Below are 15,935 nucleotides of genomic sequence, written 5' to 3'. Positions count from 1 at the left end.
TTTGTTGCGTTGGATTCATGGGAACACAAGCAATATTTCAGTGCCATTTAATCATCGATCCAACTCCAGAATTGATGGCGGCACTAAAAATACAAGTTTTCACAAACCCTATTTCAATCACTTTTAATGCTATTTTCTCGCCATTTTCTCTCCGGAACCGTGGCTCTGATACCACATGTAAGTGTTCATCATAAAAGGAACACGGGCAACGGATCTTTGGCGGTCCAACTTTGAGAAAATCACAATTAACCATATGGATTGAAATTGAAACAGTAAAGGGAACATACCGAAAGCCAAATATCGTTTTGCTATCACTGGAAGGATTCCATTCCGGTATTTCTCCTCACTCCACAATAGAATGTGATGGGGACCTACTTCCTCTCTCTTTTTGCCGTGGATTGCAAAGAGAAAGATGTAGAAATTGTTTTGTGCAAGTAGGGACCGGATGAGAGAAAAAATAGACATTTATGGGAAGAAACACAACTCCTCATCACGCTAGTTCCCTCCCCAAAAGTCTCTTACATTTACACCACTTCTTTTATGGCTTTTCACTTAATGCCTTTTCACAAAACCAACTAACAAAATGATCTAGGCCGTTGATCTTGCACATGCATCATCCACCGTTAGGATAATTTCCTAACAAAACAAACTGGACCTTGGTCTGGTCTAAGCTTTAAACCTTAGTCTAAGAATAATAAAGAAAAGCAGGAAGACTACCTGCACCACAGGACTGTGGTCATTTCCATTCAATAGGACTTCTAGTTTTTGTTGTCTGACTGAAAAGAAGGAAATAAACAACAGGGCAAACAAAAAAACAAATAGAAAAGCATCAGAATCAAACCGTTGTTACCATGTCTCCTTCCTGAGGATTAGGTGATTAGATACGTTTCAGCCCTGTGTTTTTTCAAAAACTCCTGATTCAAGACAGGAAACTGTAGAAATTTGAATATTAATGAGGCTAAACTCATAATTCTTTTCATGAGTACTACAATCTACTTGCTTTGCTTGATTAATGTGAGTCTCATGCAAAAAAATAAATCTAGCGTTAGTGCATACAGCATAACTAAAAACATTAAAGCTTAGAAATGAAAAGCAGAAAAGGAGTAATATGTTACTTCATGTGTACTTTGATCCGGTAGTAGCCATGGATTTGAGTCCTTACGTAAATTTACAGGTGAAAAAACAAAAAGAGAGAGTAGTTGCAGAGAGAAGAAAAAAGAAAAATAAGAAAAAATAAATTACTAACCTTAAAGCTGGAGAAACGATACAAATATTTTTTTTAGAAGGTAACTATTAGTCTATTACATGCCATTACACTAGAGAAGGCATGTGTTTTGTGAGAGAGACAGAGAAACGATTCATATAGAATTTTTTGGAATAGAACTGCTAAATTAAAGGAATATTAAATTCCATTAGACAGAGTAATTTGGGATGTAACTCCTAAATTAAAGGACTCCTAAAAGTCATTATGATTTCAAAATGTATTTTGAAAGAGAAGACCAATAGTTTTTGTATTCATGCGTTTAGGAAAAAGGAAAGAAAAATTTGGAAACGGTGAGAATTGGAAACAAAATAATTGCTATTTGAGTAAATATTAAATTAAAGGGAAATCATGGAATAGTTGATTACATGGATTGCTATTTACATTAATTGCAAGCTTGGAAATCGTGGGATAGTGGTTCATTTATTTGATTATTATAAAATAAAATAAAAAGGAAATTGCCACATGGGAAATTAGGCTGCCACGTAGACTTGAGGGAGGAAGGAGAGGGCTGCCACATCAACGGTGAACAGTAAACCCCCCTTCCTCTTTATTATATATAGATAGATTTGTTCCATTGACAATCCTAACCATTTAAGGCTTTGTTCGTTTCATATCGTGACAACCGATGGTGAGGGCCCCAACCAATTAGGCCTAAAATTATAATCAGTTGGGGCCCTCACCATCGTTTGTCACAATCTAAAACAACAGGGCCTAAGATTATGGCAACCGATTATGAGTCCAAAACCAATTATTGGGCTCAGGATTACGTTTAATTTTGAGCCCAATAATTGGTTTTGGAATCACCAATCGGTTGCCATAATCCTATATATATAAGTAAAGTGGAATCCTCTAAGCCGTGGTGGTGCCACATGTCAGCCCTCTCTATCACCGCTGACGTGGCAGTCCCTCTCTATTGGCATTTCCAAAACGTAAATTGAAATTCCACCTAAAATACCATAATGGCAGTTTTTGCCCAAAACGTTTACAATAATTCCAAAAGTCCAACAAAGAGATTTGCATGATAATAAGATGGATATTAATGTAGATTCATTTCCAAATCCGGGTATGCCACGTAGCACCCTTCTTTTTCATCCATTGTTTGTTGCTTCATTTCCTGATTTTCCTCCATAAATCAGGTTTTAAAATCTCCATTATTTCAAAACGCCCTTTCCTATTCCCACAAGAAGACAATATTTCAAGCGGCATTTTCCTAGTCCTTCATTCAGACTAACTTGCCAATTACGTATATAACGTGTCCCATTATTAACTTTTGAACGCTTCCAATAATTCCAAATCAGCCCCATTAAAGCCTCTTCTCTTTATTTAGGACTTTTACATGACCAAAGAGTGACGCTGCCCCACCAATCATGTCCTCTACACCAGCTTCCTACGCCTCCATCCACCGCTAGGCTAAAGCCTCCAACCACGCCGGAAGACCTTCGGGGCTGAATCACGGACCGCCCAATGATTCTCTCAGTTCCAGATTTCTTTAGTTGTTGATGGAAATTTTGAATTTCTTTTTCCTTATTTCAGTTTTTTTTTCCTTATGTTGATTGGTTTTTACAGCATGTAGAACCCTAACCGAGCCAAAATCTCAAATTGCTGTTACATTATTCATGATGTTGTCACCATCCAACCAGAATTAGGGGTACCATTATAAAATTTTGGTATAGGAGGATGGGCGGTGATTTCTTAGTTATATACGACTCAGTTGTCCATGGTTGTTGGTTTCTGAAGAGGAACAATTTTACCAGATGTGTTTGATTTCTAAGAGGGCTGAAATATTAAAAACCCTCATTTTCCATTTCTTTTATTAGTGACAACCCTTTTTTTTTTCTTCTACTATGGGACTATTGGAGTTCTGGGTCATATGATGGTAATAACCCTTTGATTTGTTGGGCTTTCCTATATGGTGTTGTCCAAAACATGTGCCCACAAAATCAAAGGGTGGGATCATCCTATGGCACTCATTTGTGCACTACCTATCTACATTGGAACCCAAAATGAATGGTTTATATCATCCATTCATATAGGCTATTATGTACTTTTTATCCTGGACGCACGTAGACCATATAAAAACTCCCATTTAATTGCCATATTTTAGAAGATTTTGGTCATCCAATAGAGGCAGATTTTGGTGCACAACATATAACTGGTTATATCAAAAGCAACTATCAAAACGATAGTATTCTAAGTCATTGAAACAGAATGAATTAGTAATCCAAGAATGATTGTCAATTCCTTCTCCGGGCTTATTCACACGATAATTATTTATGGCAAAGGGATTTACCCTCCCCAGCTGTTGGAATTCACCCGACTTCTAGCATCTTTCCACGATAAATATAAGGAATTTAACTTTTTCGAATGACGGAACATGGAGCGTTTTTTAGGGTAGGTAATCAACTGCAAATTCTCCATCATTGAGATTTTCATCACATTTGTTTGTCTTTTCCTAAATATGCAAACGTATGGGAGTACACATGCAATCTTTTTTATAAAAACGGGAGTGGAATATGAATTTCTTAATCTTATATACAACTGTTTTGAAGTTAAACAAAAGACTAAATTACAATGTTCTTATATGCGGTCCCAAAAAAAGGTCCTAAGGTGTTAGTTATGTTTTCTCGACAAATACTTAACAAGGTGCCTTCTTGATCACTATAGAAAGGGACTACTATTAATTACCCGATGATGATGGGCCTCCTGTTCAATGGTTCAGGCTTTGTATCTTAAACTTGAGCTCGCAGGTCCAATCCAAGCTTACCTACTAAAAAAGTGATGGGGCAAACACATGTTGCACCATCATACCAAGATTCAAGGGATCTCATTTTTCAACTGCAAATATTTAAATTGAATAGAACTTTCTTCCATAATGTATGAAGATCTTGGAAAGAAACGTTATTGCACTTGAATTGTTTCATACCATCTCAAGTACATCTTGCTTTGGTTAAATTTCATTTTTTCCAGATAAAAACATTATGAAAACCAACATGGATGAATGAACTATGTTCTTTGAATGTAAATTTAGAGGTTTATGATTGCATTCCCCTTCAAATTTCAAGAAGTACTAAAATGAAACTTTATTGCTGTGATTCATAGTTTTGTTCCAGCCATTTTTTTATTTATTGATTTTTCTGTTTTGTGCTTCCATTATGTGGCAAGACTTATACCGTTGAATCGTTGATACATTATATTCTTTGTTCCCTTAGGTTTAGCGATTACTTATACAATACTTATCATTCTCTTTCATGTTCTTGCTAACGTTTAGATGATAGAAGTCTATTTTGTTCTTTATCCTTCTTATATATATATACTAGTAAAAAAACCCGTGCGATGCATGGGCCGACAAAGAACTGTACGGACCACGTCCTAGGTTGATCCAAACCGTCCATGTGATGGAACACAACATAAATAGGTTGTGCCCCAAAAATCATATCCATAGGCTGATCCTAGCCCTCCAATCTATAGAGGTTTCCATAATTCCTCTTAAATCGGATGGTTAAGATCACCCTATAGATTTTTTATTAAAAAACCATAAAGGAGGTGGGTAAGATTGAAATTATATGGCTTTAATGGGTGCCTTTGATAAAAAGCATAAAGGAGGGGGTAGGATTGAAAATATGTGAGTTGAATGGGTGCATTTGATAAAAAAAAAAGTTAAAAAAAGTGATGTGTAATTCTCATAGAATTTTCAAAAAAATCTCTTCTGCTATATATATATATATATACTAGTAAAAAACCCCGTGCGATGCACGGGCCGACAAAAAACTGTACGGACCACGTCATAGGTTGATCCAAACCGTCCATGTGAAGGAACATAACATAAATAGGTTGTGCCCCAAAAATCATTTCCATAGGCCGATCCTAGCCCTCCAATCTATAAATGTTTTCATAATTCCTCTTATCTTAAATCCGATGGTCAAGATCACCCTATAGTTTTTTAATGAACAAACCATAAATGAGGGGGTAAGATCGAAATTATATGGCTTTAATGGGTGCCGTTGTTAAAAGCATAAAGGAGGGGTAGGATTGAAATTATTTGATATAATGGGTGCCTTTGTTAAAAGCATCAAGGGGGTAGGATTGAAATTTTCTCGGTGAAAAGATGCGAATGTCAACTGTTGCTAGCAAACATAAAAAAAAGTAATAATTACAAATAAAAGATCCTCGTGCAAAGATGCGCATGTCAAAATGATGGCAAATGTTGGTAGCAAAAAAAAGAAGTAATCATGACAAAAGAAAAGTAAATAAGCTAAAGTTATAAAGTTTTCAATGACAAATTACCTATAATGGTTACAAAGTTTTTAAATTACCAAATAAATACGAACAACATGTAGTAGTTTATGACAATTACTGGAAAAAGTCAAACATCTCTGACATAACTATACACAGAAATATCTCTTAAAAGGAGATATTGAAGAGACGTGTGGATACAGCTCATGAAACTTCCTATTTTACCCTTACATATGGATATAGAAACAGTATGGTAGTGAAGGGGTTTGTAGTAAAAAACACCATAACTGACGTGTAAACCTCACAGAATTTTCGAAATATTCAAAAAATTCTCTAATTTCTCTTCCGCTATAATGTATATAGATAACTAGTAAAAAACCCGTGCGATGCACGGGCCGACAAAGAACTGTACGGAGCACGTCATAGGTTGATCCAAACCGTCCATGTGATTGAACACAACATAAATAGGTTGTGCCCCAAAAATCATTTCCATAGGCTGATCCTAGCCCTCCAATCTATAGATGTTTCCATAATTCATCTTCAATCGGATGGTTAAGATCACCCTATAGATTTTTTATTAAAAAAGTATAAAGAATGCTTTATAGCTTATTTTTAGAAAAAGCTAATTAATAGGAGCAGTTTTCACACTAAGCTAATCAATAGGGGTGTCTCTCAAAAAAAATTGAGAGCGATTTTCTAAATGAATTAATAGGAATTTCAAAAGCTAATTAATAGGGGTGTCTATAAAAAAAATTGAAAGTGATTTTCTCTCCTAGACGATTTGTTTATCGTTAAAATTAATAACCTAATTAATAGGGGCATGTTTCACATGAAGAGAATTAATAGGAGACGATTATGTTACTTGAACCAAAAGTAAGTTATTTTTAAAAAGAGCTAAGTGTTCATTAAAAAATCTAGTAGATATAAAAATTAGCGGAACCGGTTCGGTTTCAGTTCAGTAAAATCAAACCGATTCAAATGTAGGTTCGATTCGGTTTGGGGGTCGAACCGAACCGAAACCGAACCATTGCCACCCCTAATCCCACCTAATAAGCCTTGTAAAACTGCTCAGAGTATCCATCGGTTTAAGGGGCTGTTGTTGGATCAAATATCAAGGATGCTGCCTTTTTGAAGGTGGGCCCCACCCATTCTCTCACAGCCAATACTCCCTCCCTTCTCTAATTGATCATGAATCCTTAGCTGGACCCAATTATGAACACTTGAGATCTTTGAAGAAAGTGCACACCATAAATAGTGCATTTTTAAAAAATTATTGCATGAGATCACTTTATTCAAAGATCCAAACCGTTCATTTGTTGCGACCCACCGTACAGGCCTCGCCGAAAAAATTATCTCCCTAATATGATCCCAACTCTTCAAACTATAGAGATTTTTATATGAGCAGTCGTCGTATTAGCAAAAAAAATATAAAAAAAATAGCTACTTTTTCTAATCTCGTTGGTGATAACAAAAATCTAAATTATAGCATTAAATTATCGAATTCCTTTCTATACACAGAAATACAGTGTATAAGCTATACACGGAAGCTGCATGTGTAGAGGGGACACGCGAGTTCCAGAGAGATTAAAAAACCATAAATGAGGGGGGTAAGATTGAAATTATATGAGTTGACTGGGTGCATTTGTTCAAAAAAGTCAAAAAATGTGATGTGTAAATCTCATGTAATTTTCAAAAAAATGGAAAAAGAAATACAGTGTATAAGCTATACACAGAAGCTGCATGTGTAGAGGGGACACGTGAGTTCCAGAGAGATTAAAAAATCATAAATGAGGGGGGTAAGATCGAAATTATACGGCTTTAATGGGTGCCGTTGTTAAAAGCATAAAGGAGGGGTAGGATTGAAATTATATGATTTAATGGGTGCCTTTGTTAAAAGCATAAAGGGGGGTAGGATTGAAATTAGATGAGTTGAATGGGTGCATTTGTTCAAAAAGTCAAAAAATGTGAAGTGCAATTCTCATGTGATTTTCAAAAAAATGGAAAAAAAACTCTCTTCTTTTCATCCCAGCTTATTGTATTAGTTACTAGTAAAAAACCCGTGCGATGCACGGGCCGACAAAGAACTGTACGGACCACGTCATAGGTTGATCCAAACCGTCCATGTGATGGAACACAACATAAATAGGTTGTGCCCCAAAAATCATTTCCATAGGCTGATCCTAGCCCTCCAATCTATAGATGTTTCCATAATTCCTCTTAAATCGGATGGTTAAGATCACCCTATAGATTTTTTATTAAAAAACCAACGGACCACGTCATAGGTTGATCCAAACCGTCCATGTGGTGGAACACAACATAAATAGGTTGTACCCCAAAAATCATTTCCATAGGCCGATCCTAGCCCTCCAATCTATAGATGTTTCCATAATTCCTCTTATCTTAAATCGGATGGTCAAGATCACCCTATAGTTTTTTAATTAAAAAACCATAAAGGAGGGGGGTAAGATCGAAATTATATGGCTTTAATGGGTGCCTTTGTTAAAAGCATAAAGGAGGGGGTAGGATTGAAATTATATGATTTAATGGGTGCCTTTGTTAAAAAAATAAAGGGGGGGGGGGTAGGATTGAAATTATATGAGTTGAATGGGTGCATTTGTTCAAAAAATGTAACGTGTAATTCTCATGTGATTTTCAAAAAAATGGAAAAAACTCTCTTCTTTTCATCCCAGCTTATTGTATGCTAGTAAAAAACCCCGTGCAATGCACGGGCCGACAAAGAACTGTACGGACTACGTCATAGGTTGATCCAAACCGTTCATGTGATGGAACACAACATAAATAGGTTGTGCCCCAAAAATCATTTCCATAGGCTGATCCTAGCCCTCCAATCTATAGAGGTTTTCATACTTCCTCTTAAATCGGATGGTTAAAATCACCCTATAGATTTTTTATTAAAAAACCATAAATAAGGGGGGTAAGATTGAAATTATGTGGCTTCAATGGGTGCCTTTGTTAAAAAGCATAAAGGAGAGGGTAGGATTGAAAATATGTGAGTTGAATGGGTGCAGTTGTTAAAAAAAGTCAAAAAAAGTGATACGTAATTCTCATAGAATTTTCAAAAAAATTCTCTTCTTTTCTTTTCTTATATATATATATATATATATATATATATATATATATATATATATATATACTAGTAAAAAGTGCCTCGCACGGGCCAACAAAGAACTGTACGGACCACGTCATAGGTTGATCCAAACCGTCCATGTGATGGAACACAACATAAATAGGTTGTGCCCCAAAAATCATTTCCATAGGCTGATCCTAGCCCTCCAATCCATAGATGTTTCTATAATTCCTCTTAAATCGGATGGTTAAGATCACCCTATAGATTTTTTATTAAAAACCATCAAGGAGGGGGGTAAGATTGAAATTATATAGCTTTAATGGATGCCTTTGTTAAAAGCATAAAGGAGTGGGTAGGATTGAAATTATATGATTTAATGGGTACCTTTGTTAAAAGCATAAAGGAAGGGGTAGGATTGAAATTATATAAGTTGAATGGGTGCATTTGTTCAAAAAATGTGATGTGTAATTCTTATGTAATTTTTAAAAAAATGGAAAAAAATCTCTTCTTTTCATCCCAGCTTATTGTAGTATATATATATGAGGAAACTGTTGGTGAGCTTAAGCTCACCAAACTTATGGTGAGCTAGCTTGCCCAATCACATGGGGGCCCACTTTGTTAGGATGATCCAAACCATTCATTTGAAAGTCCCTTACATAGTCTGCCCATTTTTGTCCTCCACAAATGGAGGGGTTAGGATGATCCTATGGAGCTGATTTTTGGTACACCCCCTATCTATGATAAGGCCTTGTAAATGAATGGTTTGGATCACTCCCCAAAATGTGGGACCCATATGATTGGGCAAGCTAGCTCACCATAAGTTTGGTGAGCTCACCAACAGTTTCCTCTATATATCTCACCAAACTTATGGTGCGCTTAAGCTCCCGAATCACATGGGTCCCACATTTTCTGTGGTGATCCAAACCATTCATTTACAAGGCCTTATGATAAATAGGGGGTGTACCAAAAATCAGCTCCATAGGATCATCCTAACCCCTCCATTTGTGCAGGACAAAAAATGGGCAGATTTGTGTCTGTCCATTTTTGTCCTTCACAAATGAAGGTGTTAGGATGATCCTATGGAGCTGATTTTTGGTAAACCCCCCATCTATGTAAGGGACTTTCAAATGAATGCTTTGGATCATCCTAACAAAGTGGGCCCCCATGTGATTGGGCGCTTAAGCTCACCATAAGTTTGGTGAGCTTAAGCTCACCAACAGTTTCCTATATATATATATGAGGAAACTGTTGGTGAGCTTAAGCTCACCAAACTTATGGTGAGCTAGCTTGCCCAATCACATGGGGGCCCACTTTGTTAGGATGATCCAAACCATTCATTTGAAAGTCCCTTACATAGATGGGGGGTGTACCAAAAATCAGCTCCATGGGATCATCCTAACCCCTCCATTTGTGGAGGACAAAAATGGACAGACACAAATCTGCCCCATTTTTGTCCTCCACAAATGGAGGGGTTAGGATGATCCTACGGAGCTGATTTTTGGTACACTCCCTATCTATGATAAGGCCTTGCAAATGAATGGTTTGGATCACTCCCCAAAATGTGGGACCCATGTGATTGGGCAAGCTAGCTCACCATAAGTTTGGTGAGCTTAAGCTCACCAACAGTTTCCTCTATATATATATAAGCTTATCTACTCGGTCGGGTTAAAAACAGTGGGGGCCCACATTTTTGGGGTGATCCAAACCATTCATTTGAAAGGCCCTTACCTAGATAAGGTGTCCACAAAAATCAGCCCCATAGGATCATCCTAACCCATCCAACAGTGGAGGGAAAAATGGGCAGATTTGTGGACAAGCTGTGTCTGTCGATTTTTTCCCCATTTTCCCCTCCACTGTTGCATGGGTTAGGATGATCCTATGAGGCTGATTTTTTGTTGACACCCTATCTAGGTAAGGGCCTTTCAAATGAATGGTTTGGATCACCCCAAAAATGTGGGCCCCCACTGGTTTTAACCCGACCGAGTAGATAAGCTTATCTACTCGACCGAGTACGCACATATATATATATATATATATATATATATATATATATATATATATATGAGAAAATGGTTCCTACACATATGTGTAGAGAGTTCTCTACACACTAGCTTAAAATACAGTGGGGGCCCACATTGTTTGGGTGATCCAAGCCATCCATTTTAAAGGCCCTCAGATCGGCTGTCTACAAAAAATCAGATCCATAGGATCATCCCAACCCAACGATTTGTGGAGGTAAAATGGATGTCTTTAAACCTTCACAAATTAGTCCATTTTTTGCCTCCACAGTTCGAATGGTTAGGATGATCCTATGGATCTGATTTTTTATGGACACCCTATCTATGTGAGGGCCTTAAAAATGAATAGTTTGGATCACCCAAACAATGTGGGCCCCCACTGTATTTTAAGCTAGTGTGTAGATAACTTATCTACACATGTGTGTAGGAACCGTTTTCTCATATATATATATATATATATATATATATATATATGTATATATATATGAGGAAACTGTTGGTGCGCTTAAGCTCACCAAACTTATGGTGAGCTTAAGCGCCCAATCACATGGGGGCCCACTTTGTTAGGATGATCCAAAGCATTCATTTGAAAGTCCCTTACATAGATGGGCAAATCTGCCCCATTTTTGTCTTCCACAAATGGAGGGGTTAGGATGATCCTATGGAGCTGATTTTTGGTACACCCCCTATCTATGATAAGGCCTTGCAAATGAATGGTTTGGATCACTCCCCAAAATGTGGGACCCACGTGATTGGGGAGCTCACCAATCAGTTTCCTCTGTATATATATATATATATATATATATATATATATATATATATATATATATATATATATATATATATAAGCTGAATGTAGTAAATAACTCTATATTCAACGTTGCAACCCCTCTTCACCGTACTCCATTTCTATTAAAGAGAAAATAAATGCTAAAATCTCTCATCTATATCTATAAACAGAATTCTACACAAATGTTTCGCATTCTACACCTATAAAAAAGGAATTCTACACCGTTAACGTTTGGCATTCTATTTTTGGCTGTTTTGCTATGAAGTTATAATAAAATATGTTTCAAGAACATAATTTTTTGTTGCCCCGTGCATCGCACGGGACTGCAACTAGTCTTAAACGAACAAGAGCATAATTGTTGGGCCATAGATAAACGTTTGAGAAAAAATGAGCTACAGCCCACAATCAATCCCCCCTAATCCAATGGTTATTAATAATCCATTGGAGAGATTCCAAGGCTACATTTTTTACATGGGCCCCACAAATGGATGGCCCAGATCATTTGATATGGGGTCATCGTTCTCATCTTCTTCTCACAGGCGTCTCTCTCCCTCTCACTCTCTGAATCATGCTTCAGAACCCATGGCAATTTTGATAACAAAACCCTAAATCCAAAACCCTCCTATTCTCTTCTTTGTACCTCCATCTCCTATTTCAAAACCCTAAACCCTAATCCCTCTTCTTATATTCAATGTATCGCCACTTTCTCCCTTCCTTCTTCCCCAAAATCCCCAATTTCTACACTCTCCCAAACCCTAACCCCCTACCCAAAATCCCCAATTTGTGCACTCTCCCTAACCCTAGCCTTCTTTCCAAAATCCTCGCTTTCTTAGACAATTCATGCTCTTCCATGTCCGATCTTAAGAAAATCCACGCCCTCTTCATAGTCTCAGGCTCAATCAACGAAACCCTGATCGCCAGTCGCCTCATTAGATTTTGTGCCCTCTCTCCTTTTGGATCTTTTGATTATTCTCTTCTCATTTATACTCACCTCAATTCCCCAAACCCCTTTATTTGTAACACCATAATCAAATCATACATAAATCAATCTCGACCGTCCGATGCAATCCTCTTTTTGTGCCGCTCCTCCCGAGCCGCGGCCAATGAGTACACATTCCCTCTCCTTCTCAACGCGGCCGCGCATTTAAATCGAATCCACCAAGGTGAGATTTTCCATTGCCAGGTTTTGAAATTAGGGTTTTTATCTGTTCTTCCTGTTTTGAACTCTTTACTTCATATGTATGCTTCTTGTAATGGTTTAGACCTCGCCCGACAAGTGTTCGACGAAATGTCCCAACGAGATACCGTCTCTTATAATTCCATGATTGATGGGTATGTTAAGAGTGGTGATTTAGATGCCGCCTCGGGGTTGTTTTGGGAAACCCCAGTGAGAAATTCTGTTACTTGGAACACTTTGTTAAGTGGGTATGTGCAGAATTGTAGGTTTGGGAAGGGTTTAGGGTTGTTTCGGCAGATGATGGAGTGTGGATTCAAACCGGACGATAGTACATTTGTTAGTTCTTTATCAGCGGCAGCACATTTAAAAGCGGTTTTATATGGGAAATCTATTCATGGCTTTTTAGTTAAGTATTGGGTTTGTATGCCTGCTCATGTAAGTACTGCTTTGATTGATTTTTATTGTAAATGTGGTGGTTTGAGAGTTGCAGTTACACTGTTTGGGCAAATGCCACAGAGGGATTTGATATGTTGGAATGCTCTGATTGCTGGACTCGCGGGTAAAGATAAAGGTAAGGCCGCGATTGGTGTATTTTCTCTGATGTTGAATGAAGGAATAAAACCTGATGATATTACATTTCTGGGTGTCTTGACTGGCTGTGCTCATTCCGGTTTAGTTGATGAAGGGCTTCGGCATTTTGAAATGATGAGCTCAGTGTTCAATATTAAGCCGAGATTTGCCCATTACTGGTGTTTGGTTGACCTTTACATGCGAGTTGGTAATCCTGATGAGGCATTTAAGATAATTATGGACATGCCCTTGGGGGATCAGTCGTCTATTTGGGGTGCACTTATTGGGATCGCGAGGGTTTATGGTGATATAGATGTTGGAGAGTATTTGGGAAAGCGATTGATAGAATTGGAACCTTATAATAGTAATCGGTATTTGCCACTAATGAATATTTATGCTGCTGCACAGAAGTGGGACAAGTATAAAGAAATGCGGGAGTTGATGAAGGAGAGGAGATTTAAGAAACCACCAGATTGTACTTTGATTGATTTAAATAATGTTGCTCATGAGTTTTCTATTGGTGACAGATTGCAACCTGAAATTGAGAAGATTTATTCAGCATTAGAAGTTTGGGCTAAGAATCTGAATTTACAGCCTCGTGGAACTGATGAAGTTTTGAGTATCTGAAGGGAGTGTTAGTTGTAAGAGATATTCACATCATATATTGGACATTTGACCTTGATATCATAAACAATTTGAGGGCAGGATTTGTTTGCCATTGTATTAAGATATTTGTTGTCATGACCATTCTATGATACCCTCTAATCCAAATTCGAAGATCTACTTTCTTGAGAGCCTTTCCGCATGTATCATCTATATCCTCTCGTTCTTCTTTACGATGCATCTCAGGATCTGCTAGAAGGAGACTTGTGGTGCAAACAAAAGGGGATAAACGACATCCCCTCGTTGGAACCCTCCAAATCGAGGTATGGTGAAACTAAACTTTGATGCATCGAGCATTGGAAACCTCTGCCCGGCCTGTCTTAGGGGTCTCCAAGGAATGAAGAAGATATCACTAGGTGGTCCGTTTCGGCCTTTTTCCTGCTCGATAGGGATCAAGGATTCTAATGAAGCGGAAGTCAAGGCAGTGTTGGTGGGGATTAGGCTTCCTCAAGAGAGTTGGCTTGAGCAGGCTGATAGTGGAAGGGGGCTCCCTCGATGTTATCAGATGGCTAGAAGGGAGAAGCCCTTACCATTGGAGATTTGTGGATTTAATTAAATGGCTAGAAGGGAGAAGTCCTTACCATTGGAGATTTGTGGATTTAATTGAGGTTCTGGATCGATTGAAAGGGCACCAGCTATGCTTCCGTCATATCAGAAGATCGGGTAACAGTGAAGCGGACCGTTTGGCCCATATGGGGGTGGACATATATAGGCTGAACTTTTTTGAATTCCGTCCTCCTGATCTTGTTGAGTTTTTGCGCTCTCTTTTTCAGTTTGTTTTTCTTCTTTGCTCTTTGTACTGACCAACCAACCTTGGTCATGGTTTTTCCTTCCCATTTTTTTATTAAAGCCTACCATCATTCAAAAATAAAGCTCTCATTTGAGGCATTTTGCTTGAAAATTTGACTTATTTTTCATTTTCATTTTAAATGTGTTAATGCTCATATCCAATCTTGTATTGATGATGACGAAATCTAATGTATTATTTCATTTCAATATTTTTTCCTATCTACATGTCAGTGACAGCGATTCATTTTAGAAAATATGTGCTGTGATATGGCCATCATGATTCTTAGATAAAATACGGTGTAGTCATTTCCAGAAAAGTTACAATCGGTTTGTTTGATGGGCATTGTGGTTGGTTTTGTGATGTTCTTAACCTGTTTTCTATGATGGCCAGGCCATCCAAGCGGGTTCCAATATATCTTGTTAGCTGACATCAGAAGGCCTCATAATCATTTTTATTTCATGCTTAGACTTGCAAAAGATTAACTGTACCATTCAGAAAAAAAATTAAGAGTATCTGCCATTTTTCATAGGGGTATGCTCATCTACTATATGTTGCAGGGTTTCTTGTGCTCAGCTTGAAGAGGAGGTGATGGTTTAAAATCTAATTTTAATCCCTGGTGGAACTGCTGAAGTTTTGAGTGTCTGAAGAGAGTCATAGATGTAAACAGATAGATAGATATTCACATCATATGTTGCACAGTTTCTTGTGATACTGTTTTAATCCCTACTTGAAGAGTCACAGCATCCCCAGAGTGACCCACAATCCTCTAGACTTTCCCTCAGTAACCCAAGAGCCATGGAATTTAAAATCACGCACGACTGATCCCTACTTGTATACAAGACTTATTTAGTTGCCTTTGAAAATGTGCTTCGGCGTAGCATCTCTGATCAAGATTTGTTTCAATGATCATGCCATTATACCCTCCAGTACAAATTGAGAGACCTACATTCTCAAGATCTTTCTTGAGAAATCAGGTGGACTGAGAATTTTTTCTTCTTTCATGCGTACTGAGCTGCGAACTACTTGGGAACTTTCGAGCTTACAGTTTGAAGATCCGACCTGCAAAAATGCCGAAGAGGTGCTGTTCACTATGGCGATAGAAATCTTTGGATAAGCTGTTCTTGGGATTGGCTATTCTCATTAGATGAGTTCATCTTGAAAGTATCTTGTCCTCCGTTCAAATTTTATCCAGGATCAATGCTTGACATGAATATCCAATGATAAAATGAACCGGGCTTGCTATCCCCACAGACAACAGCTCCATTTGGGCCTTTCGGCAGAAGGATAGCTTTCAGGGGTAGCAATCCTTGCTATGTTTGGTGGCAGGTATTTACCTCGGGAG

General features: G+C 37.8%; 1 protein-coding gene across 1 annotated transcript; it reads left to right on the top strand.

Annotated features, from left to right (window-relative positions):
• The first annotated feature begins 11,756 nt into the window (after positions 1–11,756).
• On the top strand, positions 11,757–14,691 carry LOC143864148 (pentatricopeptide repeat-containing protein At5g66520-like). The gene is made up of 2 exons (XM_077375004.1): positions 11,757–12,556; positions 12,656–14,691. The coding sequence occupies exons 1-2, from the start codon at positions 12,085–12,087 to the stop codon at positions 13,765–13,767; spliced, it is 1,584 nt and encodes a 527-aa protein (XP_077231119.1). The 5' UTR covers positions 11,757–12,084; the 3' UTR covers positions 13,768–14,691.
• Positions 14,692–15,935: the final 1,244 nt, after the last annotated feature.

This window comes from Tasmannia lanceolata, unplaced genomic scaffold (assembly GCF_043159265.1).
Source record: "Tasmannia lanceolata isolate RefF3 unplaced genomic scaffold, GAP_Taslan_0.1 ptg000048l, whole genome shotgun sequence".
Classification (NCBI taxonomy): domain Eukaryota; kingdom Viridiplantae; phylum Streptophyta; class Magnoliopsida; order Canellales; family Winteraceae; genus Tasmannia; species Tasmannia lanceolata.
Note: the sequence above shows the minus strand (reverse complement) of the source record. Positions and strands in the feature narration are given on the sequence as shown.

What these genes read in the sequence shown, in the direction of transcription:
- LOC143864148 (XM_077375004.1), top strand. Translation starts at nt 12,085, where the DNA reads ATGTATCGCCACTTTCTCCCTTCCTTCTTCCCCAAAATCCCCAATTTC. An exon ending in TTTAAATCGAATCCACCAAG is followed by an intron (nt 12,557 to 12,655) that starts GTGAGATTTTCC and finishes GTAATGGTTTAG; the next exon opens with ACCTCGCCCGACAAGTGTTC.